Source organism: Anas acuta, chromosome 11 (assembly GCF_963932015.1).
Source record: "Anas acuta chromosome 11, bAnaAcu1.1, whole genome shotgun sequence".
In the NCBI taxonomy this organism is placed as follows: domain Eukaryota; kingdom Metazoa; phylum Chordata; class Aves; order Anseriformes; family Anatidae; genus Anas; species Anas acuta.
Genome location: NC_088989.1, coordinates 12257515 through 12284800, shown reverse-complemented (window position 1 = coordinate 12284800; position 27286 = coordinate 12257515). Strand labels below are relative to the sequence as shown.

The following is a 27286-nucleotide window of genomic DNA, read 5'->3' as shown; positions in this document are numbered from 1 at the left end:
AGATGCCCCTGGAGCTGCCCCCTGCCCCCCTGCAGTCAGAGGGGAGCCCCTGGGCTGCTGACCCCGAGTGGGGCAGAGAGGGCGCAGGTACGTGGGGCACTGGGGACGTGGGGAGGTGGCACGGGGCACGCTGGTGCCCATCAGTATGGGTAAGCACGGGTAGGGACAGGCACCCACAGGAGGATGGGGTCCTGTAAGAGCGTCCATCGGGGCAGGACCTGAGCCCAAACCCCAACCCGTGGTCCTACAGTGGGCAGGAGGTGAGGCTGTGGCACTGTGGGGTGCCAGGGTCCCCAGACCCATTGTCCCCCAGCCTGCCCACCTTGCTGGCATCCTCTCCCTTTGCCCAGCAGCAGTTTTCCTGCTGGGGGTTCTCTGTTTTGGGGCAGCTCTCGGCCACCAGCATCCTCTGCCCTTGGCACCAGGAGATGTGGGGCAGGAGGGACCCCAAAAGCTGGCCCTTCCAGGGGAGCTGTGCCCAGGCTGCCACGACCCTGCCCTCTGCCAAGGACCTTCCCGGGGCCGGGACCCCCCAGCAGCTACCGTGGGGGGCCCGTTCCCATCTCTCCTTTCCCAATCCCGGGGCATTTTGGGGTGGAAAACGAGAAAAAAAAAAAAAAAGAAACGAAAAGAAAAAAAAACTTCTTCCCCAAACCCCTCTGCGCCCCCTCCCTCCCAAGGGAGCGGGTGGGAAAAGCCCTTTTTTTTGGGGATAGGCGGGACGGGGCGGGGGCCGTGGCTCTCCCCCCGTTTCCCCCCCCCACCCCAGGCGGCGGCACCGAGCTCCGGGCCGCCCCGATTAAAGGGGGCGGGAGCGCCGGGGGCCGCCTGCGCTCGGCTCGGCACGGAGCGGCACGGAGCGGCTCGGCACGGCGCCCCCGGGAGGAGCTGGGGGCTCGCAGCCCGCAGGTTGGGAGCTGAGGGTGTGTGGGGGGCTCCGGGGGGGGTCGAGGAGGACGGGCTGTGCCCCCCCGCTGCCCCCCAGGGTTCCCAGGCTGGCCCCCGCGGAGAGGTGCGCGGGGGGCTTGGGTACTCGAGGGTGCCTGCTGCGCTCGGGCGGGTCGTGGTGGGGGTCCCATGGGGTCAGGCTGGGTGCTGCGCCCTGTTATGGGGTCGGTGCTGAGCCCCCCCAGCACCCTTAACAGCTCTGCACCCAGCTGGGGGTGCAGGGAGCAGCGGGGTGAGGGTGCTGGTGGGCACCTCCAGCCCCCCGCGCCCCCACGCTGCCCTTCTCGGGGGCGAGCACCCACGGGGTGCCGGCGGGCAGGAGCAGCGGGGTGAGCAGCCCCCAAGGCATGGGGAGGCTCGGGATGGGCCTGTGGAGGCAGGAGCCCGAGCACACCCCGCCTGGCAGCCTCCTGCCCGCTCTGGGCACCATCCTGCTGGTCCTGGGCACTGCCAGCCAGCGGGGCCACGGGGAGGGTGGCACGGGGAGGGCTGGAGCGGGGCCAGGCACCGGGCACGCACGTGGCTGTGAGCTCCCACGCGGGGGCTGCACCCTGGCGTGGTTTTCCCCACGGAGCGGTTTTCCCATCCGCGGGGTTTGGCTTTTATTGCCTTTTGCTGCTTTTGCTTGCTCCTGCCCCACCCGCCGTGCCCAGAGGCACGGAGCGGCACCCTGTGCCCCGCTGTCCCACAGGCTCCCACGATGAGCGGCCGCCTCCTGCTCCTCGCCGTGCTCCTGGCCCCCCCGGCTGTCGTGGCACAGAAAAGGAGCCAAGGTGGGTGCTGAGCGCCAGGCACCGAGCTACAGGGGGGCAGAGGAGCCCGGCTTCTCCTCCCCGAGACGCTCTGCAGCACCCCAAACCCTTGCGTTTGGTCACGGGGTGCGCGGGGGGCAGGCGCCCTGAGCCCCGGTGCCGTCCCGCAGTGGTGTGCGAGGACGTGCTGGAGGCCGACATCGCCTTCCTGGTGGACGGCTCGTCCAGCATCGGCAGGAACAATTTCCGCGCCGTCCGTGCCTTCATGGAGGACCTGGTGGCCCCCTTCGTGCACGCCGTGGGCGAGAGGGCCGTGCGCTTCGCCGCCGTGCAGTACAGCGACGATCCACGGTGAGCCAGATGGGGCACAGGGTGGAGCTGGGGGGACAACGGGGGTCAAGGGGGGTGACCTGTCCCCTCCTGTGCCCCCCCCAGGGTGGAGTTCACCTTCTCCCAGCACGCCAACGGCACGGGTGTCCAGAGGGCCATCCAGCAGCTGAGCTACAAAGGTGGCAACACGCGGACCGGTGCTGGCCTTCGCTACGTCTCTGACAACTTCTTCGGTCCCACGCATGTCCGGCCCGGGGTCCCGAAGGTACACGGGGTTACGGGGGGTGTTTGGGATGCCCCAGGGGGTGCACGGGCATGGGCTGAGCCTCACAGCTCTCCCCTCAGATCTGCATCCTCATCACGGACGGCAAGTCCCAGGATGATGCTGAGCAGGCGGCCGTGAAGCTGAAGAGCCAGGGCATCAAGGTCTTCGCCGTGGGTGAGCGAGCGCCCAGCGTGCCAGCTGCTGCCCCCACCACCGGCTGAGGGGGGCTGGGGGCTGCGCCCTCACCCGCTGCCCCCCCGACCACCTCCCCAGGGATCAAGAACGCCGATGAGACGGAGCTGATCCGCGTGGCCTCGACGCCCACCGACTTCTTCTTCTACTACGTCGGTGACTTCAAGCTGCTGGGCACGCTGGTGCCGCTGATGACGCGCCGGGTGTGCACCAGCTCCGGGGGCACCCTGCGCACCCTGGGTACGGGACCCCCCGCGTCTTCCTCCTCCTCATTTTTGGGATGGGGCTGCTGGCGTGCAGCTCTGGGTGCAGCTGACGTGGTGCTGCATTAACGCCCTTGTCCCCATCCCCTGGGGGTCGGTCCCCTACAGACGGTCCAGGCCACACTGGCCCCTCCAACCTGGAGATCCTGGAGCGAGGCCCCGACCTGCTGCGCATCCGCTGGAGCCCGGCCAGCGGCCCCGTCACCGGCTATAGGGTGCAGCACGTCCCGCTGACGGGGCTGGGGCAGCCCGTGGTGGCCGAGAGGCAGGAGGTGAGCCCCGCACCGGTTTAGGGTCCCCTGGGGGTCCCCTGCCTGGCCGTGGGGGTGACGCTGCCCCTGCCCAGGTGAGCCTGGGTCCCCGGGAGACCAGCGCCGTGCTGCGGGGGCTGCGTGTGGGGACAGAGTACCTGGTCACCGTCATCGCCCAGTACGCCAACAGCCTTGGCGAGTCGGTGTCGGGACGGGCGCGCACCCGTGAGTACCCCTAAATCCCCCTGGGCACCCGTGGGTACCCCCGAGCACCCACCTGGGCGCACGGTGGGGTGCCTGCGGTCCATAGGGGCTCATCCCCGTCCCCGTGTGTCCCCAGAGAGCCGTGCCGGGGTGCTGGATTTCCGCGTGGTGGAGGCTGGAGCGTCCTTCCTGCGCCTGGCCTGGCAGCCCGGCCCCGAGCCACCGCAGGGCTACGTCCTCAGCTACACGGCACAAGGTGAGGGGGGACATCCCCCCCCCGGAGAGGGGACAGTGCCACCCGGACACCCTTGGGTGTCCCCCAAGGGCTCGGGGGACGCGTCTGGGGTGCTCACAACCCACGGGTGCGCACGGGGGGCGGGTGGCAGCCCCCCACCCGGTGCCGCTGCACCTGGCGGGCCCTCCCTGCCCCCGGGCGCTGCGGTGCCCGTGCCTGGCCCCCATCCCAGCCTCGCCCCGTGCTCCCCACCCCTGGCACCGCCTGGCATCCCCGGGGCGAGGAGCCGGCCCGCGGACACCCCTTCCCTGCCGGGCCGTGTCCCCTGCTCCTGCCCGGACCCCTCGGTGTCCCCCTGCAGGAGCAGCCCAGGGCGAGGAGAGGAGCCTGGGGGCCGGCGCGCTCTCAGCCACCCTCAGCAACCTGCGCCCCGACACCGAGTACCTGGTGACGCTGCGGGCACGCCACGCGCAGCACCCCACAGCCACGGCCACCCTCACTGCAAGGACACGTAAGCACCGTGCGCCCGTCCCCAGGTGTCCCCAGCTGGGGACAGCTCCTTGGGGACCCCCGGGGATGGATGGGGCTCCCCAGCCTGTTGCTGCCTCGGTGGTGAGGGGTGAGCACGGCTGGTGGCTGCGGGGTGATGCTCTGAGCCCCCAAAGCTCCTGGTGCACCCCTTCAGCTCCCTCGCGGCTTTCCGGAGGCGTCTCCACAGGAGCTTTCCCCCAAGCGATGTAAAAATGGGGATGAGAAACCCCCACAGTTTCTTGTTTAATTAAGTCCTGAGCTTTCTGGGAAGAAACCGCGGTTTCCACCAGGGAAGAGGGTGGTGAAAGCATCTCCGGGCAGGGCTGGGGATGGGGCCCTGGGGAAACACCTCCTGAAATCCTCCAGCTTTGCCAACCCAACCCCTGCACAGCCGCCCCAGCCAGCCTTAACCCGCAGAAAGCATTCCAGGCCCTAAAAACCAGGCGCTGGGGGCCCGGCACCGCCTGCTCGGGAGGGGAGCTCTGCGGGGCGGGGCGGCACCTGGGGGCGCAGCGCTCTGCGCCATCCCAAAACGGGGTGGTTTGGGTGAAAAGCGGAGCTCGGCGGCACCCCCCGCGGGGTACCACGGCCTCATCCTGCCCGCAGAGCGCCCGGCGGGCGTGCAGCACGTGGCCGTGCACAACGTGTCGGCGCAGAGCATGCTGCTGGCCTGGCAGCCCGTCACCGGTGCCACCGGCTACCGCCTCTCCTGGGCTGCCCTGGCAGGTAGGTGACGGCCCCTTCCCGCTGTCCCCGAGGGAGGGATGGGGACGGGAGGGTGGTGGTGGCACCAATGCTCTTCCTTCTCCTCCTCCAGCAGGGCAGGAGCGGCGCAAGGTGGAGCTGGACGCCAGGCAGACATCGCACGTGCTGGGGGGGCTGCAGCCCGGCACGGACTACGTGGTGACAGTGGCCCCGGTTTTTGGGCAGCTGGAGGGACCCGCGGCCTCCGTCCGGCAGAGGACGGGTACGGGGTGGGCTCTGCCCCTGCTCTTGGTCCTTCTGGCCTCGTCCCGAAGCAGGGACGAGGGGACGGGGTGGCACAGCCCCACCGGCTCTGTTTGCAGAGGCGGGCGCGGAGCAGACGCTGCGGACCAACATCCTGGGCCCCACGGCCATCCAGGTGCTCTGGGTCGCCCTCCGCGAGGCCCGCGGCTACCGCCTGGAGTGGAAGAGAGCCACAGGTTGGGTTCGGGGCGCCCCGTCCCCGATGTCACCCCAGGGAGGTGGCGGCACACGGTGACGCCGCCCTCCTCCCCGCAGGACCGGAGCCCCCCAGGACGGTGTCGCTGCCCAGCAGCGTCAGCAGCTACCAGCTGACGGGGCTGCAGCCGGGCACCGAGTACCGCATCACCCTCTACACGCTGTATGACGGCGGGGAGGTGGCCACCCCTGTCACCACCTTCCAAACGGGTGAGTGAGTGGCCCCGGGGATGTCCCCAGCCTCGTTAGCAGTTGCTTGAGCTGGGACCAGAGCCACGCGACGCCCAGCTCAGTGGTCCCAGCCCGGGGTTGAGGGCAGGGTGATGGCAGTGCCACCTGGCTCTGGATCACCGCGTCCCCTTGCAGGCGTGGAGGTGCCCGTGGGCGCCGTGACGGACCTGCGGCTCCTTGAGGATTCGGGCAGGAGGGTGAGGCTGGGCTGGACCGGCGTCCCCAGCGCCACCGAGTACAAAGTGACGGTGCGCAACACCCAGGGTGAGCCGGAGGGATGGGGACGGGGTTGGCACCACTTGGGGGGCACCATGGGGACCCCAGATGGCGCTGAGGCTCCTGCCCTGCTCCTGGCAGATGGCACGGAGAGGACGAGGCGCGTCCCGGGCAGCCAGACGGCGCTGGAGCTGGGTGACCTCCGGGAAGGTGTCACCTACCTGGTGCGTGTCTCGGCCCTCGTGGGTGGCCGGGAGGGCAGTGCCACCACGCTCAGCGTCCGTGTCAGTAAGTCCACGCTGCCTGCTCCCCCCCTGGGCTGCACCACGGTGGCCACGGGGCCCTTTTGGGGTGTCCCCGTGCTGATGCCCCGATGCCGTCGGGCTCTGCAGAGTCCCCGGCCGTGGGCAGCGTCTCCGAGCTGCGGGTGGCGGAGGCCGGTCCCAGCCAGCTGCAGGTCACCTGGAGGGGGCTACCAGGAGCCGGGGGCTACCGGCTGACGTGGAGGGCCAGTGACGGTGAGTGTGGGGGCTGCGGGGTGCGGCGGTGATGCCGTGGGAGCCCTCCCTACCCCATCTGTCTCTCCTAGGCCAGGAGCAATCCCGCTTCCTCCCCGCCGACCCCACCACCTTCACCATCGAGGGGCTGCGAGCTGGGACCGTCTATGCCATCGGTGTCTCTGCCATCGTCGACGGCCGTGAGGGTCCTCCTGTCACCACCACGGGGCGGACAGGTGAGGCAGCCCCTTGCCTGCTGGTGCTGGCTGTGCCATTCGCCCTGGGTACCGGTGACAGCGACCTTCCTCTTGTCACACAGCGCCCGAGCAGGTGGGGACAGTGACCCGGCTGGAGGTGCAGTCGTCCAGGAGCAACGTCGCCCGTGTCACCTGGGTCGGCGTGCCGGGAGCCACCGCCTACCGCGTGGTGTGGAGCCGCCGGGACGGTACCAGGGGATGGAAACGGGATGGGGACAGGCTGCGATGCTGGCAGGGGCCGGGGCTGACGCGTGGTGCTCGGCAGGGGGCTCGGAGAGCAGCCAGCGTGTCCCCGGCCACATCAGCTCCTTCGACATCCCCGACCTGGAGGGAGGCGTCTCCTACACCGTGAAGGTCACGGCGCTCGTCGGCAACCGGGAGGGCAACCCCGTCTCCATCATCGTCACCACCCGTGAGCTCCGGGGCACGGGGACAGCTCTCCGGCGGGGTGCCCTAACCCCTGCCCTAACGCCTGCCCCTCTCCCTGCAGCGGAGGCAGCCCCGGTGTCCCCCGTCAGCGGGTTCCAGGTGACGGAGGCCTCGGAGCAGCGCCTGCGCCTCGCCTGGGTGCCGGTGGCCGGCAGCACCGGGTACCGCCTGGCCTGGCGCCCGGCTGAAGGTGAGTGTGGATTTGTCCCCGTCCTGCACGGCCACGCTGTCCCCCAGCCCCTCACCTCTCTGTCCCCACTCAGGAGGGCCCCAGCGCAGCCAGCAGCTCCCGGCCACCTCCAACTCCTATGATCTGGGGGGGCTGGAGCCTGGCCGGCGCTACCACGTCAGCATCACCAGCCTGGTGGGCGGCCGGGAGAGCTCGCCCGTCACCATCACCGCCGTCACCGGTAAGGGACCGAGGGAGCATCGCCCCTGCACCATGGGGACCCTGCCTCAGGACGGAGGAGGGTGGGGGCTACCCCATGGGGCCGGGCCACCCCATTCTCCCCCTCGGCAGCTGCCCCCGGCCGTGTCACCAGCCTGCGGGTGAGCGACGTGCGCAGAGACTCGGTGACGCTCACCTGGACCCCCGTCCCCAGCGCCTCGGGGTACGTCCTGTCCTGGAGCCCCGCTGCAGGTGAGGAGGGCACGTGGCTTGGGGGAAGGCTGGCTGCCCAAATGGGGGCTCGCTGTCCCCAGGGGGGCTCCCTGTCCCCATCCCCATCCCCGCTGACTCTCTTTGGCCTGCAGCCGGTGGCGAGGCACGGCGGACGCTGCCGGGCACCGCCAGCTCCCAGCAGGTCTCCGGGCTGCGCCTGGGCCAGCGCTACACCTTCACCATCCGCCCGCTCCTCGGCAGCTCGCCGGGGGCTGAGACCTCTGTCAGTGAGCGCCCAGGTACCGTTTGTTGCCGGTGGGGGGGTGACACGGGGCCAGTGATGGCCCTATATTGGTGGTCACCTCACCCTTTCCCCTGGCAGTCTGCAGGGACGCCCGAGGTGACATCGTTTTCCTGGTGCACGGCACCCGTGACAGCTCCTCCGGCGCCGAGGCCGTGCGCAGCCTCCTCTCCAACACCGTCACCGCCCTGGGGCGCCTGGGCCCTGATGGCACCCAGGTTAGGGGGCTGCCGTGGGGGGTGCCGCCCCTGTCCCTTTTGGTCCTGAAAACGGGGCTTATAAAAAAGGTTTTAACCAGGAGTTTAGATGTTAGGAGGAAATTTTGGGCTCGGAAGGTGGTGAGGCACCGGCACGGGGGAGCTGGATGGGGCCGGTGGGAGGTGCCGTGCCCATGGCAAGGAGTTGGAGCCATGGGGGGGGGGATTTAGGGCCCCAACCCGATCCGTTCTGTGGTTCCCACACCCCGCAGGTGGGCCTGGCCACCTACAGCTACCGCAGCCTGCCCTGGCTGCTCCTCAACCGCTCCAGCGACCTGCCCGCCGTGCTGGAGCAGATCCGCACCATGCGCTACGAGGAGCCCAGCGGCAACGCCATCGGTGAGGGGAACGAGCTGGGACCTGACCAGAGGGACCCGCGGGACCTTCCTAACACCCCCACCATCCTGTTTTTTAATTTTTTTTTTGTTTTTTTTCCCCCAGGGGCAGCCATCACCTTCGCCAGGACCTACCTGCTGAGCCCCGGTGCTGGGCGCCGGCCCGGCGTGCCGGCAGTGCTGGTGGTCCTGGCCGACGGCCCCTCGGGGGACGATGCCATCGCCGCGGCCAGGGACGTCAAGGCTGCGGGTGAGGGGGACGGGGTGCCCTCAGGACGGGGTCCCCACGGGATGAGGACCCTCAGGGTGCTCCGGTTTGGGTGCTGAGGGTGCTGCTGGCGCAGGGGTGCGGGTGCTGGCGGTGGGTTTGGAAGGGGCGGACCGGGAGCAGCTGCAGCGCGTGGTGACGGCCGAGGACCCCCGCTTCGTCTTCCCCCGCCGTGGCGCGCTGCAGGAGCTGGAGGGGGAGCTCACCGACGACCTCTGCACCATCATCTCCACCAGGGTGAGGGGTTGGGCAGCCTCCAGGGGGAGCAGCCCCCATGGGGGGGGTGGTTTTAGGGTTTTCCCTCCCCGGGTTGATGCGTCCTCCCCTTGTCTCGCCAGCCGGAGCCGGAGCCAAAGCCCTGCGCCGTGCCGTGCCCCAAGGTGAGCGGCCCCGTGCCGGGGGGGGGCTGAGCGGGCACCGGGGGCTCCTCGTCTTGCCCACGCGTGGGGCTGGCAGAGGGGTGCAGCCCCTCACCCCTTTTCTCTGTCCCCTCACAGGGCGATAAAGGGGACCCTGGAGAGGCGGTAAGTGTTTCGGGTACCCCCCTGCAGCTGTGGGGGGGCTTCGTGCCCCCAAATCCTGCTCGTGGCAGCCCGAGGAGGATGCTGATCGCTGGATTTGTCTCCACAGGGGCGGCCGGGGCAGCCGGGCCCTCCCGGAGAGCCGGTAATGTCCTGCGTGGGGGTGCATGGGGTCCACAGCAGAGGGGACAAGTGTCTCTCGGCCACCACCTGCCACCAAGCCTGTCCCCTCTGCTGTCCCAGGGCCGCCACGGGCTGCCGGGCCCCCCGGGACCTGTAGGACCACGGGGACCACCAGGAGAGAGCGTCGAGCAGCCAGGAAAGAAGGGGGACAGAGTGAGTGCCCCCATTATCCCCAAAGCCTGGGGTCCCCAAGCACAGGGTTCTGGCCCCCAGGGGTGTGTTCCTGCCCCTCCAGCCTCTCCCCCAAATTTGTCTGGTGAGGGGGAGCCATGCTGCCCCATCACACCCCTGCTGGGTGTGCAGAGGGATGATGGCAGTGGGGTCAGCACTTCTGGGGACTCCTGTGGCACTGCCGTGACCCTTTTTTCCCCTACAGGGATTCCCTGGAACTGATGGGGTGCCAGGAAGCCCCGGCCGCCCCGGGAACCCTGGGTCCCCCGGCCAGCCGGTGAGTGCGGGTGTCCCCGTGGGTGTCCCCGTGGGTGTCCCCGTGGGTGTGCCGGCACCGATCCGGCCCCGACTGATGGCTGTGCCCACCACCCAGCCCCCCCCGCCTGCTCCCTAAGCTCTCTGCCCACCTTTTCCTGGCACCTGGGGGTGTCCTTGGCTGGTGGGGGCACCGCTGTCCCCAATGCGTGCCCCCCAGGCCAAGAGTTCTGGGCAGTCCTGCCTTGTCTGGAGCCCCCATCCCCATCCCCATCCCCACCCCATCCCCACCCCATCCCCATCCCATTAGGGCCGTGCTTTTTCACCTCCTGAGCTGTTCTTTTCCAGGGCACCCAGGGCATCCCCGGCCCCCGGGGGGATCCCGTGAGTATGACCCCCTCCTCTCCAACCCCTCACCTTCCCCCACACGCCCCCCTGCTCACTCCCACCTTTCACCCCCAGGGCCTGCGGGGACAGACGGGGCTTCCTGGCCTGAAAGGGGAAAAAGGCGAGCCGGTAGGTGAGGGGCACGGGGCTGGGGGGGGGGACATCTCCTCACCTGCACCTCCTGGGGCTGGGGAGACCCCAGGGTGCCTTGCCCCAGGGGCGTGGTGGGGATGCTGATTTATTTTATTTTATTTTAATTATTTAAAATTTATTTTATTTTAATTATGTTAATTTTATTTAATTTTAATTATTTTCTTTTTTTTTTTCTCCTCATTCAGGGGGAGCCCAGGGTGATTGTGGATGGAGGCCAGGGGCTGCCCGGACGGAAAGGGGAGCCGGGCACGCCGGTACGGATGGGGCTGTGGATGCTGGGGGGGGGGGTCTCCACCCTCACCCTGTGCCCCCCCCAATGCTGACGGAGGATCTCTGATGGGGATCTCTCTCCTCCAGGGCAGCCCTGGCCCCCCCGGCAGCCCTGGCCCACGGGGACCCTTTGGAGATCCAGGCCCTCTGGGTCCTACGGGGCCCATGGGGCCACCGGGACCTCCGGGAGACTTCGTAAAGGTATGGGGACAGGGGGACAGCCCGCAGCTTGAACCTCTTCCCCCATGCGATGCTCCCCCTCCATCACCCACGCCCCTTGTGAGCCCTTGCCCCATCATTTTGGGGTGGGGTGAGGCACAAGGACAGCCTGGACCCACCCTTACCCTCTCGCTTTTACCCTTGCAGGGGGAAAAGGGCGACCGAGGGGAGAGGGTAAGTGGCCCCACGTGCCCCTGGCGCCTCACTGGGGGTGAAGATGTCCCCCTGGGAGGGGCTGAGCCGTGGGGCTGTCCCACCAAGCCCACCCCTGTCTCCGCAGGGCCCCCCCGGACTTGTGGATGGGGCAGCGCCCCGAGGGGAGCCAGGCCCCCCGGTGAGTCCAGCCCCTGGGCCAGCAAAAAGGAGCGGGGCCACGGGCAGCCGGCTGCCCCCAGCGGCTCAGCTGCCCCCTCCCTGCTCTCTTGTAGGGTCTGCCTGGGGATCCTGGCCCTCGGGGACCTGCTGGCACCCCTGGACCCAAAGGCGAGAAGGTAAGAGGGTGGTGGGGCCCCCCCCGGCTCTGCGGCGGGGACGCACGTCCCCATCTCACGGCGAGCTGCCGCCTTTCCTGCCCCCCCAGGGTGACGGTGAGGATGGTTTGCCAGGGCCACCCGGCCGCCCAGGGGACCCAGGGGACCGGGTGAGTGTCCTGGGACAGGGCAAGGTGGGAGGTGACGCGCTCCCCCCACGGGAGGTGACATCTCTGCCCTCCTCTGCAGGGCCCGCGGGGACCGCCCGGGGAGCAGGGCAGGAAGGTGAGTGCTGCGAGGGTGCTCCTATGGGGTGCCCACATCCCCCGGCACCTTTTGGGGGAGAAAATGGGTTCAGGGGCTGTGCCAGGACCCGTGCCACCCCCTGTGGGTCCTGCCAGCCCCCAACCCCATCTTCTGTGCCAGGGAGACCGCGGGGCGCCGGGCGAGCTTGGAGAGACGGGCGAGAAGGTGAGGTGGGGCTGGGGGCTGCCTGCCCCGGGGATCTTTGGGGTCCCCGTGGCACTGGGGTGACTGCCAGGGGTCTGGGGGTGGGATTTGGGATCAGCACGGCTCCCTGCCTCATCCGTGGGGCCTGGGGCAGCGTGTGGGGTGGGAGGAAGGCTGCCTGAGACGCTCCTCTGCTTCGCTCCGCAGGGGGACCGTGGTGCGCCGGGCCCCGAGGGCGAAAAGGTAGGGGCTGGGGGCTGGGGGCTGGGGGCTGCCTGCCCTCCTCGGGAGATGCACTCCCCGGCACCTTCCTCTTCCTCTTTTTCCCCTCCTCCAGGGTGAAGTTGGAGCCCCAGGACGGCCGGGGCCATCAGGCAGAGAGGTGAGTAGGGGTGGTGGTGACGCAGCCCTAAGGACGGCGGGGTGGCCGTGCCCAGGCGCTGCCGCCCCCCTGAGCTCTCCTCTCCTCACCAGGGAGCTCCGGGACCAGCAGGACCGCGGGGGGAGAAGGTGAGGGGGAAGCAGGGTGCCTGTGGGGCTGGGGGCTGTGGGGAGGGGGCTGGCCCTGACAGCTGTGTCTCCCCAGGGTGAGCCAGGAGCGCCCGGTGAGCCCGGCCAGCCGGTAAGCGGTGCCCCCCGGCACCTCGCCCCGTTCCCGTGCCCAGGGAGCTCCCGCAGTGCCCAGCACTGGCCCCACTGCTTCTCCTGCAGGCAACCAGCGTGGCTAGTGCCAGAGGAGAGAAGGTAGCCCTGTCCCTGTCCCTTGTCGGTGTCCCCACGGCACAACCGGGCTGGATGTCGGCACCGTGGGGACGCCCGCGCTGCTCCCCAGCTATGGGGTGGGGAAAGGGAGAGGTATAGGGGGGCTGATGGTGCCACTCGGTGTGCTGCAGGGTGACAGAGGCTTCCCGGGACCAGAAGGGCCTCCTGGCCCCAAGGGCGATGTGGGGGAGAGAGGAGCCCGCGTGAGTACTGCTGGGGCTGGGCACGGGGGCACGCAGCCCCCTGAGGCTCCCCCAGCCCCCCCCGGGCACCCCGTTTGCTGTCACACGGTGCCGGTCCCGTTGCCCCAAGCTGTTCCCCTTTGTGTTTAGGGTGCCCCTGGTCTGAGCATCCCGGGCCCGGCCGGCCCCAAAGGCGAGCAGGGCGAGCGGGTGAGTCCGGGTGAGCCCGCGGGGTTGGGGTTGGGGCTTGGGGGGGGGGTCCAATCCCGACACCCACCCCGTCCCCCCGTAACACCGCGTGCTGTCCTTCTGCGACCCCCAGGGCATCCCCGGCCTCGCTGGCAGGAGCGGCCCCAAGGTAAGGGCACTGGAGGAGGCATCACCCCTCTGTCCATCCATCCATCTGGAAGGGCAATGCTCGGGGGAGTAGAGGGTGCCGTGCTGAGCCCCTTTTCCCCACTTTTTCCCCCAAAAACCCACCCTGACCCTCTCCCCGCTTTCCTCCCCAACCTAGGGGGACCCGGGGGAGCCGGGCGAGAAGGGCGAGCCGGGCCGAGCGGGCACACCGGGGCAGACGGGGCTGCGTGGCAAGGAGGTACGTGGGGCTGGGGGCTTGGGGGGGGACACTGCGGGGGTGCCATGGCCCCGATTTGGGGCAGGTTGTGGGGTGGGGACGTCGGTGACTTGTCCTTTTGTCCCCCGGCCGCTGCTGCTGACCTGCGCCTCAGGGCGAGCGTGGAGAGAAAGGTGACGAAGGCACCCCGGTGAGTGAGGGCCCTGATGGGGCACTGCCCCCCCCGTGTCCCCCCCGTGCCCCCAACCCCTTTCATCCCCTCTGTCCCACAGGGTGAAGCAGGCCTGCCTGGCAAACCCGGAGACAGGGGCCCGCGGGTAAGCACCGGGTCAGCGGGGAGACCAGGGCCGGGCGAGACCCCTGGGTGGCTCAGCCTGACGTGTGTGTGTCCCCACCCCATATTTAGGGGCTGCCCGGGTACCGCGGCCCCCCCGGGGAGAAGGGCGACCTCGGAGACCCAGGGCCTGAAGGCAGAAACGTGAGTGGCACCGCGGGCGTGCCCCTGGCACCCTCTCCATGGGGGCACCCTCGTCCCTTCTCCACCTGGGCACCCTCATCCCATGGGGGCACCCTCATCCTATGGGGACACCCTCACCCTATGGGGGCATCCTCACCCCATGAGGGTACTCTCATCCCATGGGGGCACCCTCACCCCGTCCCCTCTCCCGCAGGGCGCCCCAGGAGCACCAGGGACCAAGGGTGACCGCGGCGAGCCGGTGAGTGACGCTGTCCCCCCCCCGCCATCCCCTCTGTCCCCTCCTGGCTCTCAGCAGCTCCCGCTGAGCCCCCTCCTCTCTCCCTTCTCTCAGGGACCTCCTGGACCCCCGGGACGAGCAGTAAGACCTGCCCAAACCCTTTTTTCCTTGCTGGCGTGGTGGGTGCCGGCTCTGACGACCCCTCTCCGCCCCGCAGGTGGATGCGGGGCTCGGAGGAGCAGGGGAGAAGGGCGAGAAGGTAACAAAAAACCCGCACGGGGTGCTCGGCGTCACGCTGCGGGACCCCTGCCTGTGGGGTCTCCCTCTGAGCACGGTTCCTCGGCTCCTTCCCCCCGCAGGGGGACCCCGGGGACCCCGGCGAGGACGGTGCGAAGGGTGCCAGGGGTGACCCCGGCCCCCCCGGCCTGCCAGGAGAGAGGGTACGTGTGGGGGGTGTGGGGCGCAATGGGGCAGCGCTGCCCCTGCCCCCCCTGAGCAGCTCTTTTTTTGCAGGGCATCGAGGGTCCCCGCGGCCCCCCTGGCACACGGGTAAGTGCCCCCTGCCCCACAGCGGGGTCCATGCCGTGGGGGTGACGGGGGGCTCATTCCCTCCTCTTCCCACCCCACAGGGTGACCCCGGGACCGAGGCTCGCCAGGAGAGAAGGTGAGGGGCTGGGGGCTGCCCCGGGACACCCCCATCCCTGCCCGTGTTGGGGAAAAGCATCCTTCTGAGTCTTTTTTTTCCTTTTTTTTCTTTATAGGGTGAGCGTGGCTCGCCGGGGCTGGACGGCCGCAATGGGTTGGAAGGGAAACCTGGGCCCCCAGGGCCCCCCGGGCTGAGGGTGAGCGTGGGGCCGGGCGGGGGGCACTGGCAACGGGGGCTGGGGGAGGTTGTGGGGCAGAGGAACCGTCCCACTGATTCGGGATGGGGATGCTCGTGGGATAAAGCCACATCCCCCACGTCCTTCCTCATCCACAGGGGGACCCGGGGAAGCAGGGGGACCCCGGTCGGGATGTAAGTACCTTGTAGGGCTGTGCTCCTGCCCCGTGCACCATCCCCAGCCCTGCTCCCTCCTCCCAAATCGGGCTGCAGAGGCCTCCCCCCGTCTCCTCTCCCCACAGGGGCTGCCGGGGCTGCGTGGGGAGCAGGGCCCCCCTGGCGCCGTGGGACCCTTGGGGCCGCCCGGCCTCCCTGTGAGTACCCAACACCAAACCCCATACCCTGTCCCGTGCCCTACAGATGCTCCCAGCCCTCTCCATCCCCCGAATGCCTGTTTTGGGGGGGCTCTCACCACGTCTTCTTCCCCCTAGGGAAAACCTGGTGATGATGGCAAGCCCGGCCTCAACGGCAAGAACGTGAGTAGGGCAGCAGGGCTTGGCTTCGGGGCTGGAAACCCCAAAGGAGAGGGAGGTGTGGGGTGAAGGGCCCCAGCCCTGTGCCTCCCAGTCCCAAGGCAGGGGCACTGGGGTTTTGGCACTGGTTCACAGCCTCCGTCTGCAGGGAGAAGACGGGACACCAGGAGAGGACGGGAGGAAGGTGAGGAGCAGAGCCCCGGGCCGACCCCATAACCACGGTGGCAGACCCCTGGCAGGGCTCTAGGGCTGGGGACGCGTCCTTCTGAGTCTTTTTCTCTCTCTCTTTTTTTTTTTTTCCCCTTTCCAGGGCGATAAAGGCGACGCCGGGGCCCCTGGCAGAGATGTGAGTACCCCCGAGCCGGGGCTGCCCCGCGTGGCCGTGGGGTGTCCCCACTGGGGACAGCTCCTGGGCACCCACACCCCGGGGTGACACCGCTCTCCTGGCAGGGCCGCAGCGGTGCCAAGGGCGAGCAGGGGGACAGCGGCGTGCCCGGCCCCCCCGGCCCCCCCGGTCTGCCCGGCGTTCCCGGGCAGCTCGGCCCCCCAGGCCAGGTTTGTAGTCCCCAAGCCCTCGGTGCCACATGGGGCCAGCAGGACCCGTGCCCCACAGCTCCCCTGGGGCACTGCCCCATGTCCGTGGGTGCCATCGTGTCCTCTCCGTGTCTTCTAGGGGTCACCGGGTCTTCGTGGGGCTGCGGGACCCAAGGTAGGTGTGTTCCTGAGCCCAGCCCTCCGTGGTGAAGCTCTGGGGGGACCAAACCCCAAGGAATGAGTCCTTTGGGGTCCCCGCTCCCCCCTGACACCTTTTGCTGTATTTCAGGGGGACCCAGGGGAGCCTGGACCGCGAGGGGAGCCGGTGAGTACCCAGCACTGAGCCCGGCGAGCTGGGAGCACCCCAGAGGACCGCAGCCCTTTCCTAGGCATAACCCAGCGGTGTTAACTCTGAAACCTACTGAGGGCAGCTGCATCCCGCTCCCCTTCCTCACCCTACATCTCATTCCCTCTCGCCCTAAATACAGGGGCGACCTGGCGTCCGCGGCGACCCCGGCACTGCAGTGGTGAGTTTTCCACCCCCCCACAGGGCTGGTGAGTCTTCCACCCCCCCGGAGCCCCAGCAGCACCACGCCAGCTCCTTTTTTTTTTCCTGTCCTGTTGCAGAACATCGAGCGCAGCCTGGAAGCCCTCGGCATCAAGGTGGGCAGGCCGGGGGCTGCCCTGTGCTCGGTGGGGCCGGGGACGGTGCCGTGAGCGGGGAGCACGGCCCCTGAGCCCCCTGAGCTGTGCCTCGTGCCTCCCTCCCAGGTCTCATCCCTGAAGGAGCTCACGGGTGCCTACGACGGGAGCTCGGACTCCTTTCTGCCCGTGGCCGAGCGGCTGCGGGGGCAGAAGGGCAGCCGGGGGGAGCCAGGAGAGAGGGGACCCCCAGGACGGGAGGTGAGCGCTGCCGGGCTCCGGGGACCCCCGTGGGCACCTCCCCATCCCCGTGCTGTGCCCAAATTCCTGGCCTTGCGTCCCCCTTCCTGGCTAGTTTGGAGACCCAGCCGATCTTGGGATGCCTGGTGCAGTTATTGTTGGGTTTGTTTTTTTTCTTGCAGGGCTCTTTAGGCTTCCCCGGTGAGCGAGGACCCAAAGGTGACAAAGGGGACCAAGGTGCCCCCGGCCCCCAGGGTCCCATGGGCCGGGCTGTGGGCAAACGGGGCCCCGAGGGGCCACCCGGGCAGCCGGGGGAGCCTGGCAAGCCGGGCATCCCGGGGGTACCGGGCCGGGCCGGGGAGCTGGGGGAGGCCGGACGGCCCGGGGAGAAGGTGAGTGGGGGGCTACGGGCTGGGGGAGACCCGGCCCTGGGCTTGGGGACAGCTCCGTGACCTCCCACTGCCTCCTTTCCCCAGGGCGACCGGGGTGAGAAGGGCGACCGGGGCGAGCAGGTGAGCCCAAACGGGGACAGTGTCCCCCCTCTGTCCCCCCTCTGTCCCCTCTCTGCCCCCCGCTGATGTGATGGGGGCTCTCTGGGGAGCCCCATGGGGGCCAGGGTCAGCCGGGCAGGGGCTGGCTCTGCCCCATTTCCCTCCCCTGTCCCTTTGATGCTCCACCTCTTTTCTTTATGGCTAGGGCAGAGATGGCTTGCCGGGCCCCCCCGGCCCCCCAGGGCCCAAGGTAGGTGATGGGTGCTGCCGGGGACCCTCTCCAAGAGGCATCCACATCCAGCCCCCTGGCACGGGGGGCTCGGGGAGGACTTGGGGGCCTCCAGGGGGTCCCCCGGGTGCCAGCCCTGACGGCGCTGTGCCCGCAGGCAGACGTGATGGAGGGCAGCCTGATGGGCTTCCCAGGGGAGCGCGGCCCCCCCGGACCCAAGGGAGCGAAGGTGGGTGTCTGGGGAGAAAAGAGCAGGGCGACAACGGGGCCAGCCCCCCGGGGGCTGTTTGTGGACGATGTGACAGCCCCACAGCTGCCACGAGCTGGGCTGGGGCAGCACGTGAGGCTGGCAACGTCCCTTCTTCTTCCTCCCCCTCCTCCTCCTCCTCCCTGCAGGGTGAGCCGGGTGCCGAGGGCGAGCGAGGACCCAAAGGAGATAAGGTCTGCGTGTAGTAAGTCTCCCGTGGCTCCTCCGCTTCTCTCTTCCTCCTGCGCTCCCTTTTCGGGGCTCGGCACCAGCTCTCTGCTCTCCCCTCTCCGTGTGCTGCCGGCCAAGCCCCGGGCAGGGGCGCAGCCGGGGATGCCCCTCTCTGGGGGCAAGCGGGCCGTGGGGGCGGGCGGGGGGACGGGGACGGGGATGGGGACGGCCCTGCCTGCAGCGCTGGCCCCACAACCCTGTGCCTCTCCCCACGGCAGGGCGAAGGCGGGCAGCGGGGCGAGCGAGGAGAGCCTGGAGAGAAAGGCAGGGATGGGTCCCCGGTGAGTATGGCACTGCGCCTCCGTCCACATCGTCCCCGTGGTCCCCGTCCTCATCCCCATGGTCTCCATCCCCGTCTCCATCATCCCCATCCCCATCATCCGTGTGGTCTCCATCCTCATCCCCATGGTCTCCATACCCATGGGCTCCAACCCCGTTTCCATCATCCCCGTCATCCTCATCATCCCCATGGTCTCTATCCCCATCCTCATCCTCCTCCCCATGGTCTCCAACCCCATCTCCATCATCCCCGTCCTCCTCATCCCCATGGTCTCCACCACTGTTTCCATCCTCCTCCTCATCCCCATGGTCTCCATCCCCATCACCATCATCCCCATGGTCTCCACCTCTGTTTCCAACATCTTTCTCACCCCCATGGTCTCCATCCCCATCTCCATCATCCCCATCCTCATCCTCATCCCCATGGTCTCCACCCCCATGGTCTCCAACCCCGTCTCCATCATCCCCATTCTCATCATCCCCATGTTCTCCACCTCCATTTCCATCATCCTCCTCGTCCCCATGGTCTCCATCCCCGTCCTCATCATCCGCATGGTTTCTATTCCCATCCTCCTCATCCCCATGGTCCCCATCCTCATCCCCATGGTCTCTATCCCCATCCTCATACTCATGGTCTCCATTTCCATGGTCTCCATCATCCCCATCCTCATCCCCATCCCCATGGTCTCCATCTCCATTCCCATCTCCATCCCCATCCCCACCATCCCCACGGCCCCATCTCCACCCCACTGCCTCCACCTCTTCTTCCAGGGCCTCCCAGGAGAGAGGGGTCTGGCCGGCCCCGAGGGGAAACCGGTGAGTGGGGGATGCAGGGGGGGTGCGTTCCTGGAGGGGTGGGAAGCTCCCGTGGCCCCACAGCAGCTGCCACCAGCCCCAACAGGAGCATTCACGTCTTGTTTGCCTCCTTCCCTCCCCCACAGGGCCCCCAGGGCTTTAGAGGGCCCCCCGGCCCCCCAGTAAGTACCCCACAGCCGGGTACTACGCGGTGGCACCGTGCTCATCCCCTGGGGAGCTTTTGGGGCAAGCGGGGCTGCTTGGGGGTGCCGGGTTCCCGCTTCCCCCCTGGCTCTAACGTGCTTCTTTGCAGGGCTTGCCAGGCTTCCCCGGCGTGCTGGGACGCCCGGTAGGTCCCCGTCCCCCCCTGCGTGTCCCCGTGTCCCCCTGCATGTCCCCGTTCCCCTGGTTCTTGCCCTGTGGGCGCTTGGCACGGCGCATCCTGGTGGGATCTGGCGGTGCTTGTCCCTGCTTGGCGCGGGTGCCCAGAGCCACCGTGCATCGGGGACCTGCTGCCCACATCTCTTCCTCCCCCCCCAGGGCAACCAGGGAGAGCCGGGACCACCAGGACCTCCGGTAAGGGCCCCCCCCAGTGTCCCCATTGTCCCCGTGCTGGGACCGCGCTGTCCTGTTGCGCCCTCCTCGTCCTGAGGAGCCGTGCCACCAGCGGGCACCACGAGGATGAAATGTCCCCTTGTTCCCTGCAGGGCACCGCTGGCCCCCCGGGGACCCAGGGCCCAGCTGGGATGAAGGTAAATCATCATCATCATCATCATCATCATCCTCATCATCATCACCATCACCATCATATTTGACCCCGCAGAGGAACGCGCGGTGCCCTGCTGGCACCGGGGGCTGTGGGGAAAAATGAGGGGCTGGTCCCCTGCTGGAGCCAGCCCCTGGGGGGTTCAGGGGGACATGGGGACGTGGTGGGGACGTGGTGGCAGGGCTGTTGGGGTGGTGGGACCGACGCGGGTGCTGTCTCCACAGGGTGACCCCGGAGAGCCTGGTGCCAGCATCCGGGTGAGCCTCCACTCCCCCTCACCCGGTCCCCGACCCCAAAGCCCTTCCCAGGGGACAGCTGATGTCCTGGCGAGATGTCCCAGCGTGGCGTCTCCCCTCTGACCCCACTCTTCCCACTGCAGGGCTTGCCTGGTCCCCAGGGCAGCATAGGGCTGCCCGGCCCCCCTGGCCCCCCCGGTTTGGCGGTAGGTACCCGCAGGCACCCACACCGTGCGAGCTGCCTGTCCCTGTACCCGTTCCCTTGCTTAATTTTTGGCTGTGTCCCCATTACAGGGTCCTCCGGGTGCCCCCGGGCTGCCAGGACAAGTGGTGAGCGTGCCTTCCCCACCCGTCACCCCATGGGGAAACCCCCATAGGGGCTGGGGGGCTATGGGGTGCTCACGGCCCCATATCCCCGCCGTGCCATCCGCAGGGGGAGAGCGGCAAGCCAGGCGTGCCGGGTCGGGACGGCGTGCCGGGGAAGGACGGCGAGCCCGGGATGCCCGGCAAGATGGTAACGGGGTCGGGCAGCCCCCTGCCAGCCCCCCGGGGCTGAGCAGGGGCTGAGGGCTGCCTGCTTTGTGCCAGGGTGTGCCGGGACCTTCGGGCCCCGCCGGCCCCAAAGGGGAACCAGGGGACGCCGGAGCCCCGGGGCAGGTGAGCGCAGGGCTCCCCGCGGCTTTTCCCTCTGCTGTATTTTGGGATGCAGCAGAGCCCCCCCTAACCTCACGCCTCTCTCCCCTGTGTCCCAGGCCATCGCCGGCCCCCCCGGTGCCAAGGGCGAGAAGGTAAGGAGCTGGGGAGCCTGGGGGGGACCCCACAGACCCCCCATGGGCTCTGTAGGGTGCTGAGCCTCGTGTCGCTGCAGGGCGAGCCGGCGCTGCTGGAGGGCGTGCTGCTGGGCGAGCCCGTGAGTTGCTGCCCCCAATTTCTGCCCTGTGCCCCCCCCTTTTGGGGTGCTGCAGCCCCCTTGGTGCTGCTGTCCCGTCCCTAACGCCTTTTTCCCCCCCTCCCCAGGGGTCCAAGGGTGCCCGGGGCTTGCCTGGCCCCAAGGGAGAGAAGGTGAGGAGCTGCCCCGGGCACAGAGGGGGCCGTGGGGGTCCCATCGCCTCTGTCCCCACCCCAAAGTCACCTCCCCCCGCTGTCTGCTTGTGTCCCCTTACCAGGGGGAGCCCGGAGGAGCTGGAGAGCCGGGAGACCCCGGAGAAGACGTGAGTAGGGGACACAGGGGGGGGTGAAGGTGAAGGCAGCACCATCACCTCCCCAAGTGGAGCCCCCCCCTTTACCCCATGCCCCAGCCACCCCCCAAAACACTCCTGACAGCTCCGTGTCCTTGCAGGGAGCCAAGGGGGCGTCCGGAGCCAAGGGGGAGAAGGTGAGCGTCCCCTCTGTGGGGACACGCTGCCCGGCCACCCCGTGCCCCCCGGGGGTGACCCCATCCCCGTGCTCTCTGCCCCCCCACGCAGGGCTCTCCGGGTGTCGGTGTGCGGGGACCACCAGGACAGGAGGGGCCTCAGGGCCTGAAGGTAACCCCTGTCCCCATCCCTGTCCCCATCCCTGTCCCTGTCCCCATCCCTGTCCCTGTGTCCCCCGGCTCTGTCCGTGTCCCCGGTGCCACCCTGGCCCACCCGGACAAGGCAGAAGCACGCCCCCATTTCCCTGGACCCCATCTCTTTTTCTCTCCTCTGTAGGGTGACATCGGCCTGCCGGGACCCCCAGGACCCCCGGGCTCAGCGGGCATCGCGGGGGCACCGGGACAGCCGGGCCTGAGAGGGGACAGCGGGCAGCCTGGCGCTCCGGGGGTCCCAGGGGAGCGGGTAACACTGGGGCCAGCACCCGGCCTCGATCCCCACCCCAAGAGGGGTCTCAGCAGCCCCAATCCCTTCCCCAATCCCTGCCCCAATCCCTTCCCCAATTCCTGCCCGCTCAGCACCGTGTCCCCCCCAGGGGCTGATCGGTTTTCCCGGGAGGGACGGCGCCGCCGGACCACCAGGACCCCTGGGACCCCCAGGGCCAGCGGTGAGGATGGGGGGGCTGCGGTGCCCCCAGGGAGGGGGCAGGACCCGTCCCTGCTGCCATCCTGGCCCAGGCAGGGTGACAACGGGGTCCTGGCACCACCTTCCCTCTCCTCTCTTTTAGGGCACACCCGGGGTCTCTGGCCAGAAGGGGGACAAGGTAAGATTTGGGGGACGGCCCTATAGCACAGGTGCTGAGCCCACTCAGGCTTTTGGGGCAGCACAGCGGGGTCACGGGATGTCCCCTGGGCATGGTGGGGGGGGACACAGCCCAGCAGGGGCCATAGGGACGAGATCTTGTCCCCCCCCCCCACAGGGTGACCCTGGGGCCGGGCTGCCAGGAGCCAGAGGGGAGCGTGGAGACCCAGGACCGCGGGTAGGCACCACCACAGCCCCCCCGTCCCACCTCCAAGCCCCATATGGGGTGCCCCCATCTCAGCCCCCTTCCTTCACACCCCCTTTTTCTCCCCCCCACAGGGTGAAGACGGGCGCCCGGGGCTGGCAGGCGACCGCGGGCCAACGGTACGTACCCACAGCCCGCTGCCCCCCCAGCTGGGTGTCCCTCACCCCCCAAAAAAAACCCTCTCCTCTGTCCCATAGGGCTTGCCGGGGGTCCGAGGGGAGCGTGGGGACAAGGTAAGGGGTCTGGGGAGCCGGGAGGGGGGGGAAACCCCCCAGGGAGGTGCTGCCCCCTCCCATCTCCGTGACATCTCGCCCCCCTGTCCCCACAGGGAGACGTCGGGGCCATGGGGCCCAAAGGAGACAAGGTGAGACCCCGGGGTTGGGGTGGGGTGGGGGGGGGCACAGCGGGGCCGTGCCCTCACCCTGCTCACCCCAAATCTCTCCCAGGGTGACACCGTCGTGGTGGAGGGGCCTGCTGGAGCACGGGGCAGCAAGGGGGAGCCGGTAAGTGCCGGGGGGGGCACGGTGTCCCCACCGTCCTGGGATCTCCCTGACCCCATCCCTCTGCCTCCCCCTCTGCAGGGAGACCGTGGCCCGAAGGGCTCAGAAGGGGACAAGGGGGACAAAGGCGAGCAGGGCACGCCCGGAGAGAAGGTACAGGGCTAAGGGGGGGGGGACACGTAGGGCTGGGGGGACCCGGGCACGTCGGCGTCCCCATGCCCCACGTTTCTGCTTGCAGGGGGCGAGGGGCGAGCAGGGCGAGAAGGGCTCCACGGGATTCCCCGGGGCACGCGGCCCCGGCGGGCAGAAGGTAAGGAAAGGGCTGGGAACCCACTGGGAACCCACTGGGAACCCACTGGGGGATACTGGGAGGACTGGGGGCACCGTCCCCATGGCCTGAGCCCCGACTTTGTGTTCTCCAGGGAGAAGTGGGCGCGCCGGGGGAGCCGGGAGAGCCGGTGAGGAGCCGTGTCCCGGTGCCACTGCCATGCTGTGAGGGGCAGGGATAGGTCCCAAACCACGCTGTGCGCTTCCCATAGGGCCAGCCCGGCCGGGACGGCATCGCTGGAGCCCGGGGAGAGAAGGGGGACGTGGGGCACCTGGGCTTGCGTGGCCCCAAGGTGGGTTGGGGTCCCCGCTGCACGATGGCACCCGTGTGGGCTGGGCAGGGCTGTGACTGTCCCTATCCCTGTTCCTGTCCCCATAGGGTGACCGCGGCATCAAAGGCGCCTGCGGCCTCGACGGGGACAAGGGGGAGAAGGTGAGCGGGTGCCCACGCTGTGCGGCCCCTCCGTCCATCCCAAAACCAGCAGGGATGGCTGAGCACAGACCCCAACCCCGCTGAGGGTCCCCTGCTGGGGGTGACCCCAAAGGTGAGCTCTGACGCCCTCCCTGCCTCTGTCTTGCCCGCTGTAGGGAGAGCCGGGGCTGCCGGGGCGCTCGGGGCTGCCGGGGAGGAAAGGCGAGCCGGTGAGTGGTGGCACCGGGGTATGGGGTGGGGGGGATGCACGGCGGGGGCTCACCGATGTCTGCTTCGTCCCGCAGGGAGAGCTGGGGCTGTCGGGAGTGCCGGGGGTCCCCGGGAAGGAGGGGCTCATGGGACCCAAGGTAGGGTCACAGTGGGACCTTGGGGACGTGTGGGGACCTTGGGGACGTGTTGGGACCTTGGGGACGGTCCTGGAGCTGCTCCCCGTGGTCCCCCACTGCCTGCACCTTCCTCCCCCCAGGGTGACCGGGGATTCGACGGGCAGCAGGGAGCCAAAGGAGACCAGGGGGAGAAAGGAGACCGGGTGAGTGGTTGGGGGGGGGACGCATCCATCGTCCCCTCCTCTGCCGTCACCAGCACCAAGCCTCGCCCCGTGGGGCACCAGAGCCTGACAATCCCGAAAGAGCCACCCAGGGCTCTGCTCTGTCACTGAGCTGGGTGACAAATCACTTTTTAAAAGGCTCCTGTAGGACCTGAGGGGCAGCTGGTGCTTTGGGGACACCTCATTGTGGGGTCAGGGCATGCGCCCGGTGCCCCCCATGGGACGTCCCCAGCCCCGTCCCTCTGCTCTCCCGCAGGGTTCCCCAGGTGTTATCGGTGCCCCCGGTCCCCGGGGCAGTGATGGGGCTCCCGGTCCCCCCGGCCCCCCGGGCAGCGTTGGCCCGCGAGGTCCCGAGGGCATGCAGGGCCAGAAGGTGAGTCCGTGCCATGGGGAGAGGGGGACCAGGACTTATCCCTGGAGAAACCAAGGGGGTGGTGGCACCAGGAGCCGTGTCCCAGCTCCCTGATCCCGTATCCTTGGCAGGGGGAGAGGGGCCCCCCCGGGCAGGCGGTGATGGGGGCTCGCGGCGTGCCCGGCGTCCCCGGCGAGCGAGGAGAGCAGGTGGGTGAGCGGGCACCCGGCACTGCCCCGGAGAGCCCCGGGCACGGCTCCCAGCTCTGCTCTGCTTCCCCCTAGGGCAGTCCCGGCGCTGAGGGGCTCCGCGGGGAGAAGGGGGAGCCGGGCATGACGGTAAGGGGCTGCGGGACCCCCCCCGGCACAGGGGCTGCGGGACCCCCCCCCGGCACAGGGGGAAGGGCACCGGGGCTGTCCCGCTGATGGATGCTGATGGAGGAGGGTGCCCCATCTCCGGGGAGCCGGGGGGTGAATTTTCCTCCATCTCTAATCCTAATTTCCCCTGGGATGTGCGTTGTTTCCCCCCCCTGCTCGTCGGCAGGAGGAGGAGATCCGAGCCTACGTCAGGCAGGAGATGAGCCAGCACTGCGGTGAGCATCCCCTGCCCACCCCTGGGTTGGGGGTCTGTCCCCTACAACCCCAAATCCCCCACAACCCCAAATCCCCCACATCCCTGCCCCCCCCAGCCCCTAACCCCTGCCCCGTCTGTCCCACAGCGTGCGGAGGGCAGCTCCCGCGGCGCCTGGATTCCCGTGAGCACTCAGGTTGTGTCCCCGTCCCTTTCCCTGTGCTCCCAGATAAGCCACCAGATTTTTTTGGGGAGGGCTGGAGGCCACCGGGACCCCCTGGGATCCCCTGGGACCCCTTGGTCCTTGCTGTGGTGCCAGGACCGGCGAACTGATGGGGCTGGGGGCGCAGCAGTGGGTGGGATGGGGCTGGGGGCTGCAGGGGGGCACGGGAAGAGCTGGGGGTTTGTCTCCAAGGAGGCTGGGGGAGCCAGGCCAGGAGAATCCTTCACGCTGCCCACGGAGGAGGAAGGAGCGTCCGCCAGGAGAGGGAACACGGCCAGACAGGTGATGGAGAGCCTGGGACCCCCAAAAAGCCCTGACACCTCCCCCGAGGAGCCGTGTGGCATCCCTGCTGTGCACCTCCGAGCCCTGGGGGGGGACACGGTGTCCCCAGGACCCCATCCCTGGGCTGCTCCATGCCCTCAAGGGGAAGATTTCCCTTGGGGATTGGGAAAAAAGCTCCCCCGTTTCTGCTCGCACCCCTCTGATGCCGGTGCTGTCCTCCCCCCAGCTCTCTTCCCCCAGCCGCTCCCCGCTCCCGGTGCTCCCCTCGTCCCCGTGCTGAAGCTGTCACATGCCGAGGAGGAGGAGGAGGAGGAAGAGGAGGGTGAGTGCCTTCCACGTGCTTTTTGGCACCGTCCCTTTTACCCCTGCTTTGTGCTCCCCAGCACCCGGAGGTGCCCAAATGGGGCTGCGAAGGGCCAGGTAGGGGGGTGCCAGGGGGGGGCTGCTCACAGCGGGTGCTGCCTGCAGGGCAGGACGGGCACCTCCTCACCGCCACCACCACCCTGGAGTACGACAGCACCTACGCGGATGAGGAAGAGGAGGAGGAGGAGGAGGACTACGAGGCCACCCCGGAGCATCCTGCTGCGGACGGTGAGCTCCGGAGGGGCCGCGGTGCGGGGCTGCCCCGTGCCACGAGCACCACCTCACCGTGTCCCCGTGTCCCCGCGTCCCCACAGCCTCTCCCTGCGGGCAGCCCCTGGAGGAGGGGGGCTGCGAGCGCTACACCCTGCGCTGGTACTACAGCCAGAGAGGCGCCGAGTGCCGGCCCTTCGTCTACAGCGGCTGCGGGGGCAACGCCAACCGCTTCGGCAGCCGCCAGGACTGCGAGCTGCGCTGCGGGGGGCACGCGGGGACAGGTAGGCACGGCACAACACGGCACAGCCTGGCACCGAGAGGGGAAAAGGCTCTGATTCCACCTCGCCTCTCTCCGTAGGTGCCCCCCGGGATGGGCGGCCGGAGGTGTAGGGTGGGCAGCGTGTCCCCATCCCTCTCCACCCCAACCCGCGGGGGCTGCCCGGCTGCTGTTGGGGCTGGAGCGGGGCTGCCCCGTGCGCACCCCTCCTGCAGGAACCTGGTGCTATTTCTGATGTCTCTTTTTGTTGCTCATGGGTTCTTCCCTTCGCCTTCCCTTGTCGTCGCCCGCTAAGGTGAAATCTTTATCAAACCGGAGAGCGATCCCTTCGCAAGCCTTTCGCCCCCCCCCTCGCCCCCTCCCTGTCTCCAAACCCCAGCCTCCTCAGGCTGCTGCTGGTTTGGGTTTTAACTTATTTGTGGCCGCTGGGACAGCTCCTGGCCCTGCGTCCCCTCTTGGGCTGCCTGGAGCTGGGACTTGGGCATGGCTGGGCCCCCTCCCCAAATCCTACACCCTCACCCCAAGCTCGCAGACTCCCCTGCTCCGTCCCTGGCCGAGGCGGTGCCTCCCTGCACCCCCCTGCCCGCCCCAGCCCCCCCCCCGCTCCGTTTGACCCAATTTCACCTCGCCAGGACCTGGTTCCCCTTGGGGCTGGCTTGGCAGCGCCCTGCCCCCCAAAAAACCCGGGGAGCCATCAGGGAAACCCTGAGGATGGTGCTAAATTCGAGGAGGTTCCTGCCCTCCTGCGCGCCCCCCCCATGAAGCTGTGGGAAGGCGACGCCGGGCTCCTCCGCGTGCTGCTGCTCTGTGTGTGGCTGGAGACAGCGACTGGACGTGTGTACCGCTGCGGGACGGGACAATAAAGCTGTGCTCACAGAAA

General features: G+C 69.0%; 1 protein-coding gene across 1 annotated transcript; it reads left to right on the top strand.

The window, feature by feature from the left end:
• The first annotated feature begins 2 nt into the window (after positions 1–2).
• On the top strand, positions 3–27286 carry COL7A1 (collagen type VII alpha 1 chain). The gene is given in 121 exon segments (XM_068694837.1): positions 3–87; positions 770–909; positions 1640–1721; positions 1871–2051; positions 2136–2295; positions 2376–2469; positions 2569–2727; positions 2859–3022; positions 3097–3226; positions 3342–3461; positions 3802–3951; positions 4578–4697; positions 4792–4938; positions 5039–5155; positions 5235–5384; positions 5541–5669; positions 5763–5909; positions 6014–6139; positions 6211–6354; positions 6438–6563; positions 6641–6787; positions 6866–6994; positions 7068–7214; positions 7325–7444; positions 7558–7704; positions 7788–7924; positions 8176–8302; positions 8405–8548; positions 8643–8803; positions 8905–8946; positions 9064–9090; positions 9197–9232; positions 9331–9423; positions 9647–9718; positions 10045–10080; positions 10159–10212; positions 10422–10490; positions 10594–10707; positions 10873–10899; positions 11006–11059; positions 11154–11216; positions 11306–11365; positions 11445–11480; positions 11622–11666; positions 11853–11888; positions 11983–12027; positions 12120–12155; positions 12232–12267; positions 12357–12389; positions 12539–12610; positions 12740–12799; positions 12912–12947; positions 13104–13184; positions 13318–13353; positions 13436–13480; positions 13570–13641; positions 13835–13879; positions 13973–13999; positions 14076–14117; positions 14218–14298; positions 14372–14411; positions 14488–14522; positions 14620–14700; positions 14838–14873; positions 14981–15052; positions 15170–15214; positions 15360–15395; positions 15522–15557; positions 15662–15766; positions 15885–15920; positions 16035–16070; positions 16234–16272; positions 16373–16408; positions 16517–16648; positions 16810–17019; positions 17104–17139; positions 17324–17368; positions 17505–17576; positions 17744–17788; positions 18044–18106; positions 18876–18920; positions 19213–19248; positions 19440–19475; positions 19607–19651; positions 19890–19922; positions 20045–20107; positions 20196–20231; positions 20335–20415; positions 20490–20558; positions 20654–20689; positions 20770–20811; positions 20919–20963; positions 21068–21112; positions 21241–21276; positions 21368–21427; positions 21593–21718; positions 21849–21920; positions 22041–22076; positions 22233–22292; positions 22394–22438; positions 22517–22552; positions 22648–22683; positions 22766–22822; positions 22901–22972; positions 23058–23129; positions 23242–23277; positions 23359–23439; positions 23526–23579; positions 23735–23788; positions 23864–23926; positions 24046–24108; positions 24383–24499; positions 24610–24687; positions 24763–24816; positions 25022–25070; positions 25197–25244; positions 25464–25553; positions 25780–25875; positions 26022–26144; positions 26231–26410; positions 26488–27286. Coding segments are annotated over 121 exon segments (9315 nt in total). The 3' UTR covers positions 26520–27286.